Source organism: Anguilla rostrata, chromosome 9, assembly GCF_018555375.3.
Source record: "Anguilla rostrata isolate EN2019 chromosome 9, ASM1855537v3, whole genome shotgun sequence".
Lineage (NCBI taxonomy): Eukaryota > Metazoa > Chordata > Actinopteri > Anguilliformes > Anguillidae > Anguilla > Anguilla rostrata.
This window is the reverse complement of record NC_057941.1, coordinates 44,249,296-44,262,157: the sequence shown is the minus strand read 5'-3', so window position 1 is coordinate 44,262,157 and position 12,862 is coordinate 44,249,296. Positions and strand designations below refer to the sequence as shown.

Sequence of the window (12,862 nt, the reverse complement as noted above, 5' to 3'; positions counted from 1 at the left end):
TGTACTGTGCTGATATAGATATATATAGCATATATCTCACTTGACTGTATTTCTGTTGATGGGAACCCAATGGTTGTCAACTTCCAGAATTATGTGTGGATTGGCCACATGATGGCGATATAGAATTGCATCGAAATTGGAATCTTTTATGCCTGTAGATGCCATCCGTATATTTTGAATGAGTTGAATCTCAACAAGCCTGATGATTTTCAGATACAGTGAGTGGGCATCACAGGGCCAATACAAATTAAGGTACAATAAGTGCTTATAATAATACATTTTACTTGTAAAGCGCCTTTCATGACACCCAAGGTCATTTTACAGAGGAATCGAGGTAAGTCACAATACATTTTAAAAAATAGATGTTGAGGTTATATGGCAATCATTAAGGGAACAAAAATTAAAGATGGTTTGTTAAAAAAGAAGAGCGAATGTGTGCATGTGTGTAGTTAAATATCTTGCGTGTATGCTTGTCTAAATAAGTGGGGCTTGAGCTGTTTTTTGAATGAAAAGAGCTTATCATTGGAGCAACAAGAGGACCAATAACTTGAACAGAATCATTTGGATTTCGGCTAACAGACATCAAGCTGAGAGACAGAATTTTAATGAGTACAATTAACTTTGACAGCTGTGCTCAATAACGGACCTTAAGCGCGGCATACATCATTCTGAATGTGATCGTAAAATGAAGAAATGATTTATAAAGCACCATTACCTTTGATTATTTACATGGCTGCCAGACAAACAATTTGTGGCATTGGATAGAAACGCGTTTAAAAATCGACTCATGAACAATTTGGCGGACTGCCATACAATCTGTAGTCTATGGGATGTCAGATGTTTTAGTCAGTGCTGACACCCCGTCATTGCTGCTTGCACTGTATTCTTGGTCTTCATACACACATACAAACATACACACAGTGCAGTCTGTAAGTATTTGGACAGTGACACCATTGGGGGGGCCAAAAGCAATCGGACAGTTGGCTGCCCTCCTCTTTCTTGGCCAGGGGTATGCTGTTGCATCATTAGCTCACTCTCAAAAGATGTATTAAAAACAACACAGTCTTTTTTTTAACACACCTCCATGTCCAGTTAAGGACAACACATTTTGTGTTACTGTCAACACAATCTGTTAAAAAGTCTCAATTAATGCAAGGTAGTTTGCATGTATTGCGTTTGATGAAAACGGTGCAGTGTCATACCTCAGAAACAAGAATACATTGGAATCTTACAAATTTTATATAAATGTACAAAGCTCATGTAAATGTAATTGTACGTTGTGTTATGAGGAAAATGAACGGCAGGTGGCTCTTGAGCATCAACTTTTGTCGCGAAAATTCGCAATGGATACCTTCATCCGGAAATCACGTGTCTGGATTCCAGCTCCTATCCACCTGCTGAGAGTCAGGCAGGAGTGCAATCTGGATGCGAACGGAGGGGAGAACAGTTGAGGCGCTCCGAGAACTTTGAATTTCGTTCAGTTTGGAAAAGGAAATTTCAGGAGGAAATTAAGATTCGAATAATGGATTTTATGGCATTCCGTTGTTGTGTTCTATTGGGAATTTTATTGGCAGGTAAGTTTTTTCCCCCAATTTTCCATTCCTTTCTCCGCCGCCTGCATTAAAGCGGGAGAGTAAAATGCCGAATGGCGTAGGGATGGAGCAAGCTAGCCAACAGGACAGTAACTGAATAGCCAGTTAGCTGCACTAGCTACCTGCTGAAAAGTTTGTTTCAGTGGACATGTTAAGTATATGAGGCGAAATGTTTCTGCATAACTGTATTTTACAGATTAGTTTTCAGGTTTACGTTCTGAACCATAATTTTATTTAACGGATTTTTGTTTGTTTGCTTGTTTACTACTAACGTCGCTAGCCGGCCAAAAAGACAAGCACGTAGGCTACAGCTTGAGATTCCCGTTCTTTTTTTTCGAGGACAATCCTTGATGTTACGATCTCATATCCACATGACAGTGTTCATTAGCCTATAATTTTTTTTTTTAATTCAGTCTGTCAGAAATAGATTAAAGTATGATGTATTCTGTAGCAACAAGTGGATAGTAGACTGTACGTTTAATATGGTAAATTCAAAGTAGCCTATAATTAAGATGATTTTTTCCTCTTGGTTCCAAAATCACAGCTTGTTAATGGAAATGATTGAAAAGGCACAAAAACTGAATTAAGTCAGATTTTGTTGAGACTGAAGGGGGTGTATTTTTTCGGTCTGTGTAGTTTTTGAGAAATGTAAATAGAACTAACGTTCGTTTATTGGGGAAGATTTCGTTTGGAAGACTTTCCAAAAGTTGGCCTGGCTGTAGCCTTATGATATTTGAAAAATATTGGCTTATATGTGTATAAAACGCGTTAAATATGAGTGCGTGCTTTGTGTAATTACGAGTCTTATAAATTCACCAGGATTACGATTAACTCCGTCACTGTCAGCAATAATAATGAAATGGACTAGGCTAACGTCATTCGTCGTGGAATGGTTTAATTGAAGAAACTCGTATATGATACATTGCATTAGCCACTATGTCCCGAGGTTCTTTGAACTGACTTAGTTTAGCTGCGGCGCAAGTTTTATTTACTTAGTGTTACGGGTCGTGTATTTCGAATATAATGAGACTAAGAGCAAAATAATAGTCTAAATCTCTTGAACGGTTTAATTGTGGAAAGACTGCGGAAATACAATTAGTGGAACTTTAATCGCCAGCATGCATCACTAATAGCGCCCGCTGCGTAAATAACAATACAGTAAAGCAGTTTTCTATTGATTATGCTAGTAACATTTGTGGGGTAAATGTTTCCAAGACATATACATATATTTTGTAAAACAGGCTATATGCAACGTGAAGTGATAGTCGCGTCAAACGTAATTTTTGTCGTCATATTGCGTTACGTCTTTTTTCGTTTGTCGTTTTGCTACTGGTGGTGAAAACAGTTTGTGTTGTCTGTGTTAAACCGTAACGAGGCTTTAACGTGTTGTGAATTTATGTCTGCCATCTGCCAGCTTAAGTAGCCAATCTAAACTGTAAACCCCCTGCTGTGAGAGCCAGGACTTTGTCTTAAATTGACGTAATTTCTGATTGGGGCCGAAATTAATCTTAATAGCATATAATTAAAAATACTCAAACTGGCCGCGTTGTTTGCTTCAGTGACTGTATCAAGCTCTGCAAAATCATTATTTTAGTAGGTTACATGAAAAAACGAGAGGAGTGCTGTTTAATCTTTATTTAACGATTGAGTAAAGACGTTGGGGGCGTCGAATATAGCAGACCGCACCTTTTGTTTGGTTGGTGATTTGAAGTTTTGTTGTTCCCCTCCTATGCCTGGACCATTACAAGCCTTAAGAAAGTCGCCTTTAATCATTTTTTTTGTTGTTGATGTAAAAACATAACTTATCAATCTTGCATGACTGACTGCTATTTTATTTTCCACTTATAGCATACTGTGATCAGCCAGATATGTAAGCGCCAGCAAGTCTCACATTTGTTTTTTCCAGCTCATTATGACAATGCTGGGTCAGGCAACTTTTTTCCCCACAATGCAATAAGCATTTAAAAAAAAAGATTAGAATAGTAGAATATTGAGTTCCATCAAACTGGACAAAGCATGTGGTGTCAACTGCACCTTATTGTTGTACTGCAATTTGCAAATCATGCTCACACAGACATGAGTCTGAGGATGATGCTTCCTGTGCAGCTCACCAGGCGGGCTTGTGGGCACCTAGTCGCCCAGTTAGGGGGTCGCTAGTGAGCGATGAGACGCTGTAATCACACCCCGACTGAAACGGTTCCAGATACTTCCGTGGGTGTCTAAAATATCCTTGCGTTGAACGCAAAAAAAAATGTGCCGGGCGATCAAACGCGTACATTGAGAACTGAAATAACATCCCAAAAAAAACCAATTAAGCGAAACCGTCCCTTTGACAGGTTGAGCCACCCAGCAGCCTGCGATGGGGCGCTTTGATCGCTCACTTTGCGATTGGCACTCAAAGCGCTTTGCCTCCCGCGGCAGAGGAGCGGGCTGGAAACGACCCTCGATTATCGCTCTCCCAGCGGCGGGGCGGGGGATGCAGGCGGCGCGGCGCATTGATTACCAATAAAACAACAGAAGTGCTGTTTTGACACTCGCGCCGCGGTTATGACACGCGCCTGAGTGCTCTCTGACAGACTGGTGCGTGTCCCTCTCTGCCCCAGAGGGCATCGCCACAGGACTCGCCGAGCGTGTGAGTGTTTACCGGTACACTGCGTGTGTGTACGGCTCGTACAGCTGTGGGTGTGGCCCGGTAGGCCGACGCCCTCTCTGCCTGGAATCTGCCCTGAAACCGGCCCAGCCCTAAAGCCGAAACCGCGGCGGACGAGCGTCGCTCGACGCTCCCGCGGCCCGCCCCCGGCGCTCAAAGGTCACACCGCGCGGTAAGCGGAACTCCGCGAAACGCGTGCGCGGAGAGGGCAGTAAACTCCCGTTCGGCTGGTTACTGATAAACCCGGGGATAACGAGGCGCTTTGTTTTTTTGGGAAGCGGGTGAGCGTTCCCGTGGCGGAGGCGGCGGCGTAGCGGGGGAGAGCGGCGGGGGCGCTGTCGAGGCCGGGGCCGGGCATTGTTTACCCTCGCTGCATTCCCCAAGATGCATTTTTCCCCCCCTCTCTGCGGAACATTGTGTGGTCTGTACAAGCTCATTTCCATCACAATGACACCTCGGGCTGGTCGCGGGGAGCTGGCCCACTTCCTATAAGAGGAGTGTTGCTTCGGTGCTGGGTTATTCGTTCGGTCATTAGAGATGCTCTCCGATGGAATGTCGGTGGTGTGTTTGCTTTTGCCGAGAGTGCTGAAAGTAAATAATTGTTCCTCGCTGCGTTTCATTTTTATTTTATTACCTGGTTGTGCTGGAATGGCCCAGATAAAGAACCCGTAAACCTCGGCTGCCCAACCTCGTTCCTGGAGATCTACCGTCCTGTTGTTTTTCACTCCAACCCTAACAAAGCACACCTCATTCAAAAGTTATAGAGATCTAATTGAGCTGCTGATTAGTAGAATCATGTGTAACAAACTAGGGTTGAATTGAACATCTACAGGATGGTAGATCTCCAAGAACAAGGTTGGTCTTAGTGTGTCTAAAGGGTATTTGGCTGAATGTTATCAGGGTTTTTTCCCCCTGGCAACATCTGATGTTTGTTGTCTAAATGTAGGGGAATTGATAATAAAGAAAGGTCCAATCGCAGGTCTAAACTCAAAAAGGACCCCATGAGCAGAATATTGTTTTTTGTAGTTATGTGCAAGGTTATGGCATTGTGCCATAGAAACGTCTGAAACACCAGCATGCTTCTTGACAAGATTTGGGCCAGCAACCTTGTGTTGAAGAGTCAGCCCTACCTAGAACACAGCTGAGTACCCTAGCATCCAGATGGCCATGCCACTTGCAGAAAATCATTAATTTTAGTTAGGGACTTTAAAAAAGAACACCTGTGTACATTGTTTTCCAAGAAGAACCCCATAAAAATTATCAAAAAACATTTAAGATGATTAATGAGGTGATGTTTTTCTGAAGATCTTGCATTTTTTGCTTGTTTGTTGTATCGATGTTGGAAACCAACTGATGTATCTGATGCTAATGAGAAATATGTGTGTTATATTGACAATGGGTACGGACTTGCAAAATGTCATGCATCTACAGTCGATGTTTGAAACTTGCACATGTTTTTGCCATATTGGATTTTGGAGCCAAAATCATGTGACCTAAATGTATTCAGTGTCTCATCAGATGTGGTCCATAGAATTTGAGCCGTTAGTTTGTAGCATTAAGGTAAGCAGGAATGTGTAGGTTTTTTTCTATTAATTGATTAGATTATACAGTAAGGATCAGCACTGGGTTTTAGTCCATTGGTATGTCTGACCTAGAAAATGCTGACCGGTCAGTCAGTTCAGTTAAAATCCACTTGAGTTGCATTACTGTGTCTGTGCGGACCTTCCCACGAGACAAGCTGATGACCAGCACAGATATGGACCAACCGCCCCGCCCCCCCCCAATGCATTCTTGGACTTCTATTGTTTTGTGGGATGTCTGAATTGTAATCTCTTTAATGAAGGGGAAATATGCATTTCTTTGTACGAAGGTCCGTATCTTGCATGCTGTTCCCATTTTAGGATGGGATTGTGGTTCTCGTGGAAAGTTTGGTGAATTATGTTCCCGCAGAGTTTTAAATTTATTTTTCATTACTAAATGGGAAACACTGATTGTCAGACCCTGCACATCTCACCCAGAGGTCATAGGTATGTCGTACACGCACACGTGGAGAACCTTAACACTTTCTGGCAGCTGAGGGCAGAAGAGGATGTTCAGCAGTGAAGCCGAAATCTCACGCCTGCCGCCGTTTCGGGTGTGGAAATCGGCGGGCTGCTTCCTTGAAATAAATCAGGAACACTCACGTCTGTGCCCTTATACTTCCTCAGTAAATGTCTCTGGCCTCTAATGCAGCTCTCTTATGAAGGTTGTTTCTAGCCGTTGCCTAGCCTTAATGCGCTATGTACCCCGTGTGTTGGCGGCGGCTGTTCATTCTCGCCATGCTGAATGGTGGGTTCTGTTGATCTAATGTATTGATCTTCATCAGCGTGAGGAAGCTGAGAGCTACACGGTTGCCCCAGCCTGTGGAAGGATGGAGACGTCAGGAGTTATTCTCCTCTCATCCATCTCGTCCGTCTCCTCTCCCCATCCCCCCATCCCCCCTCTCCTTCCCCTCCCCCGGCACACCAGGAGACACTCTCTCAGTGTCCTTACCTTCAGTTCCTGACAGCCTGTCCACTCTGGCTCAGCAGGGGCCTGCAGACGGTCCCGCCAGTTAGTACTCTGGGCTTTTCATCCCAAGCACGGTAACAATTCCAGTGTTAAATCAACTCTTACAGAGTGAATATTTGCCCCTTTTGGACTTGTATTTACTCTGTTAGAGTTGATGTAACACTGGGTGCTTTTTGCAGTGTGGCCTGTGCTCTTGGGTCCCGGTGAAGTCTGAATAAGTCCTCTGCAGGGGGTGTGGGGCCCTAGTAAAAAAAGAAACCCATCCCTCCCGACTTGTGGTCCACCCTCCCCCCACCTCGCCCCGCCCCCCTCTCTCTGCGTGGCGGGGAAGATAATGCAGTGCAGGCCCGGTGTTGGTGTTACCTGATAAGCCTCGCCTACACCACGTCCCCAGCCAGGAGCCCGTTGCTAGGATACCTGTTGAAAACAGGCGGACCAGGCCATGGGTGATGGGTGCATATTGAACAGATTACCCCCACGGCCTGAATTAACCCTTTGTAGTGCAAATTGTCCTTTTCTTTCCTCAAGGAACACAGAAGTGAATAGAGTCTGATTCACTCTGTGGTTAGCCTTTGGAATAAATTACAAATAATAACTGCTTGAAAGGGTTTGGAAGACAAAGTGTACTGTTCCGGCAATATGAAAAGGCCAGCATTCTGAGGCCAATTATTTCACATAGTGGTTTACTGAATTACTGTTTGTTAGTTGCATTAAATAATTATATATAGATTACAGAAACCTCCGGTGTATCGGTAGAAGCTTGTTGGGGTTGCATTCATGAATGTGACTAGTAAATTAATGGGACAACTGTGGTAGAATCCTGCTGAGTTTATGATAATTGTAATATCGATCGGTAGCAGCTGCTAGGAAGTAGTGGGCCAATTTCTGCAGCTTATCCAAAATAGTTTAGTATATTTTGTACTGCTGATCTCGCTGTGCCACGAAGCCAGTGCATATATGTTGGGTTTGTCTTATTTTTCTCCAACTACCTATTACATTTTCCTGAAGACTAGGGGGAAAAGTAAAAGGGCTGGTAAGGTTAGCTTGCTAAGAAGATCTGTCAGGAGTCAGACACGGAGACTTGATCCTGTTAAACTCCCAGTCGGCTCAGGTTGGCTCTCTGGCAGTGGCTGTATTAATGCAGGAGTTTTTATGCAGAAAAAATGAGCCAAAATGCATGGGAATAAAAATACGCTGCATTCTATTAAAAGCGTATATTCTGACTTGAACTCAGACTTGAACCTCAGCAAAATAATTACTGCTGTTTCTGTGCATCAGTTGTCTTTCGGGATCTGACATTTGTTTTTGTGATTGAGAGTTGACATGTTATGGCAAAAATTGTTATTTTTACCAGAACGCAAGCGAATGAGTGTAGAACTTCAGGATTTTGAAATGTCCCGTGTTTCAAAGATGCTGCTGTCCATGGGCTAGCGCGGCCATTGCTAGGTGGTGTAGGAGGTGCGGTTGGGTGAATCGCTCAGTGTACGCCCGTGCCCTGCTCCTCTCCGGACTGCAGCACTGGGGTACATGCGATAGCGGCACGGGGGTACGCGAGTGACTGGCTAAGGCACCTGTGTAAGGTCCACACTGCTGGGTTTGGTGATGCTGAAGGTGTCAGGTTTCTCCCCTGGCCTGTGGGGTTTGTGCTTCTCTCACTCCATGGATTATGAATGAGGGAGTTTGGCTCTCTCTACCAAGGAGTGGCCCCGCCCAGCTCAGGAACCTAAAGCCTGGAAAACCATCGTGTATCACTTGAGGGCAAACACCAGGAACCCTCACGACTGTCAGAACCCTCGCCTCCAGAACCCCCGGAGAGGAACTCTACTGAAACCTTCACTTTGAGGGGTTTGTTACGGGGTGGTTTTACACCCCTGAATGTTTTCAGAGCAGGCGGGTCCGCAGGACACGCTCTCGTGTTGAGGTCCGGTACGGAAGAGGCGGCAGCGGCAGGGAGGGTCGGTCCATCCTGAGCTTCCGTGGCCTGCTGAACACAGACCGCCTTTCTCCGAAGGTCACCCATTCGCATTACACTCCTCTGCCCCTGCTGTCTGCCTGCCGTCCGGAACGTTCACCTCCAACCAAACCCCCACCCCCCAAAGCCCTGTCCTTGGGAACAATGCGAGAACGTGTAGAATCCTATTACGAGCCAGGGCATCAGGGTGTCCTCTGCAGCCCCCTGATGAATATTCAACGGCTGGACCGTATGAATATTTTAAACATTCCGGTCCTGTGCCGTGCTGTCGTGTTGCCTGCAGTTCCTCTGGCTGAGAAGGCAGGTCCGGCTTTTATTTCTCCCTCTTCGAGGGGGGATGGGGATGCGGGGGGGTGGGGTGGGGGGGAGAGTAAATAAAAGTAATTTATTTGGAAAATGAGACCATTAAGGTGCTGCGGTTAGTTTCCGTGGAGACACTGATCATGATGAATGTGCGCGCTTGCTGTTGACTGTATTTACAGCGGGCCGCATTTTGTATTCTGGGCTCATTCCTCATCCGCAGGTCAATGGCAGCAAAGCCATTTCAGGAGACCTGACCGTGGGTTCAGGAATGGTGGGGGGTGGGGGGTGGGGGGGGCGGGTGGTTTGAAGGGGGTTTAGTCGCTCATCGACTGATTTTCATCAGCACTAGGTTGTGCTTGACATCCTCTCTCCATCGGTCTCTGTCTCCCTCTCTCCTTCTCTCTCAGTTTTTATGTCCCATTTATTTGAGCATTGCAAAAAATATTTACAGAAACAAATAAGCAATAACCTTAAATAAAATGGCAATCAAAATCAAATCTCTGTCTCTGTTTCGCCTGCCTCTGTCTTTTTCCCAGCCTCTCACTTGCTTGCTCTCTCGCTTTCCCTGCCTTCCTCTCCCTGTCTTTCTCTCTCTCTCTCTCTCTCTTTCTCTCTCTCTCTGTCTCTCTCTCTGTCTCTCTCCCTCTCTCATCCCCCCCCCCTTTGCCCATTAATAAGAGTCGGGTCGGGCCTGTGGTGTTTCCCTGGCTCCGCTCCCATCAGTCAGGCACTGGCGGCGGCTCTGGTGTGGAGATGCGGCGGGAGCACATCCATCACCGGGCCCAGCGCTCGCGGCTCGCCTGAACACCGCGCTAATGAGGAGTAATGGAGCTGCGTGATTGATAAACCCGCAACTGCCTACTGAACGCCATGCGTATACACCCCCGCCCTCCTCCATGCGCACATGCACCTACGCACGCACACGCATATACACACACACACACACATATACATGCACGCAGATTCGCTTGTGCGCACTCAGCTACATGCACGCACACATACAAGCGCACGCACGCATATATACGCAATCAAGTACGCACGCACATACACACACTCATATACACGCGCACACACACACAAACACACACACACTACTGTCCATCGTACTTCACAGATTGCCCATTCGCAAAAAAACCGTTGTGTCGCTTCTCTTTTTGTTTTTCCCGCTTCGACGTTCCAACTGACAGAAATTCCGCAGATTTGGGTCAGTTGGCTGTCTGCTGCCAGGCTGCAGGAGAGCTGTGAGCTCCGTTTGAGCCCGCCGCTGGCTCCGGAGCCTGTACGGTATGCAGGTCTCCAGAGCTGTGCCTCTTCCCCATTGTTCGCCCCTAACTGAACCTGTTCCTCAGACTGAACTAAGTGCAGAGACTTCTCATTCACAGCTTTGAGCCGAACAAAAAAACAACGTTGGTGTTAAATGTACTAAACTAACGGGGGTAGGGTGGAACGCTCTCTGTTGTTGGGGGGGGTGGAGGGGGGCGCGGAGGGTAGGTAAACGAACACCGACCGCTTCGAGGTGTTCCGAGGCGGTGCGGCCGGGGGGAGGGCGGTGGGGTTTTTTTTTGATGTTCGTGGAGGAACGCCGCGCCGGCAGGGGGGGGGGATTATGGAAGCCCGCAGTTCGGAGGAGCGCTACAAATAAGGAGAAAGAATGAGGGTCCGCCGGCTCGCCAGCTGGCCGTCACCGTAATGAGATGTCTGTTCGTCCGCTCCGTCCCGCGGGGGTTATTTACGAACCTGCCAAGGCTCCCCAGAGGTGTAGCAGTGTCCCCCCCTCCACTCTGTTCCTCCATATCCCCCCCCCCCCCCCGGCATCGTCTGGGCTCGTCAAACGGGGGTCACGGATAAAAGCCGTGAGTCACCGCGTCTCCCGCCCGTCTGTAGGGTCTGCCCCGGCCTGCTCTTCATCCAGCACCGTTCAGGGGCATCGGGGTGCAGTGCGGGAGCTCGCTTTGACCGCACGCTTTTCGCTGTAGTAGTGTCACGGTGCCTGGCCGTCCTGAAATTTCAGATTTCTCCGCGGGGGATTATTTTAGGATGTTCGACTGAACTCTCGACTATAGGCGAGTTTATGGGTTTTAGAAATGTAAGCCTCTGTTTCTAACCCGAGTGGGTTTTTTTGGAAATAAAAAAAAAAGAAAAAAAAGAATTCAAAGTCAAGTGTTCTAGAGCTCTTGAAAGTTCTAGAAAGTCTGTTGCTTTCAGTTACCGGTAGTCATTGTTGCATCAGCATTAGAATGTTCAGTTAAGAACATTCTGGTCATGTATTTGTGGTCTTACTCCTTAACTGTTAAATGAGATTTTTCTATGGGTAATGAGTGCATTGCAAGCAGTATTACAAAATCTTTCATTCCATTTGTTACCTTTGGTCTCCATTTCTACATTTGGGGAACTGTTTGCAAAGAGAAATGATTGTGAAATGTACCAGCTTCCCTTGACATTGCCCATTGTACCTCAGTGTGGGAAGATGCCCTGTTCAGCAGAGGTGCAGATTCTAACGGAAATAAAAGCCTCCCATGTGTTTCAAATTGAAGAAGGAACGCTGGTAAAAAATCTCCTGAAAGACCTGCAATATAGTTGGGCATTTTGGCATTCTTGGACGTGCTCCAAGTCACTCTTGGTCTTGTGCCTGGTGGATAGACGCTGTGTGTGTGTATATGTGTGTGTGAGTGTGAGTGTGAGTGTGTGATCGTGCGGCCCTCACAAAGAGCCACGTTGCGGGGACATTTTGAAGTGGACTCTCAGCGTACTCGTTTGTCCTTCTCCGGACCTGTGAGTTTTTAAGGGCTCTCATTTGTGAACCGCACTTTGTGACGCCTGTGTTCATTTACTGACCCAAAGAAAAGGATGGGATATATGGAAAAGCCTCGTTTGCACATTCTGGGAGGGGGATTGGGGGGGGGGAGTGGGGGGGGGAACTAATTCACACAAGTTGCCTGCCAGTTTATTAGCTCTGACTTCCTGGGTGGGTTGAGTACCTTGTAATGCATGCATTTTAATCAGGCTTTTTAATCAGGAGGAGCCATCTTCCCAGCCCCCGGGGCGAGTGAAGCGACCTGTTTGTTTTCCGTTTAGATCGGGCTGATTGAGTTGAGGAGGGCCCTGACGGAAGCCGCGCGTCCTCTCGCGGGCTTTTGAGTCTCGACGAGGGCGGCCAGCGCTCTGAAGAGAGACCGTTTCCCCTCCATTTGCCGTTTCGAAAAAGCGCGTGGAGCATTTTCCAATTGCGAAATCAACCACCCGCGGGCCCGTCGGCCGCAGACGCGCGATGCTAGCTGCGCGGGATGCTAACGTCAGATTGCACGATGGGTAGGTCCCCAGCGTGCGGCTTCCGCAGGTGTCTTTGCAGCTTTAGCCCGGTGGCTATGGAAACCGCTTTCCCCTCCGTATTGCGGTGCCTTAAAAGGGCGGTCTCTGTAAGGTGTCTGTACACAGGTTCGGAAAACCACACAGAAGATTTGTTACTGCGCAGGCCTGTGCGTTTGGGGCAGCAGTGTGTTATTAAGGGGAAAGGAGCAGGCCTGGTAACCTAAAGGTCACAGGTTCAAATCCCAGGTAAGACACTGCCGTCGTGTGAACACTGTCACTTCAGGAGGACATGAAGCACTAGAAAAGAAATTCAACTGCCGTTGTACCCTTGAGCAAGGTACTTAACCCGCATTGCTTCAGTATATATATATCCAGCTGTATAAATGGATGCAGTGTAAATGCTATGTAGAAAGTTGTGTAAGTCGCTCCGGATAAGAGCGTCTGCTTAAATGCCTGTAATGTAATGGAACCAGAACATGTTTCTCT

General features: G+C 46.8%; 1 protein-coding gene across 1 annotated transcript in view; it reads left to right on the top strand.

Annotated features, from left to right (window-relative positions):
- The first annotated feature begins 1,375 nt into the window (after nucleotides 1-1,375).
- Nucleotides 1,376-12,862, top strand: part of cxadr (CXADR Ig-like cell adhesion molecule) — a 46,996-nt gene continuing 35,509 nt past the window's right edge. The window contains exon 1 of the mRNA XM_064352325.1: nucleotides 1,376-1,574. Within this exon, the coding sequence (XP_064208395.1) occupies nucleotides 1,523-1,574 (52 nt within the window). The 5' untranslated portion in view covers nucleotides 1,376-1,522. The remainder of the gene's footprint in view (nucleotides 1,575-12,862) is intronic.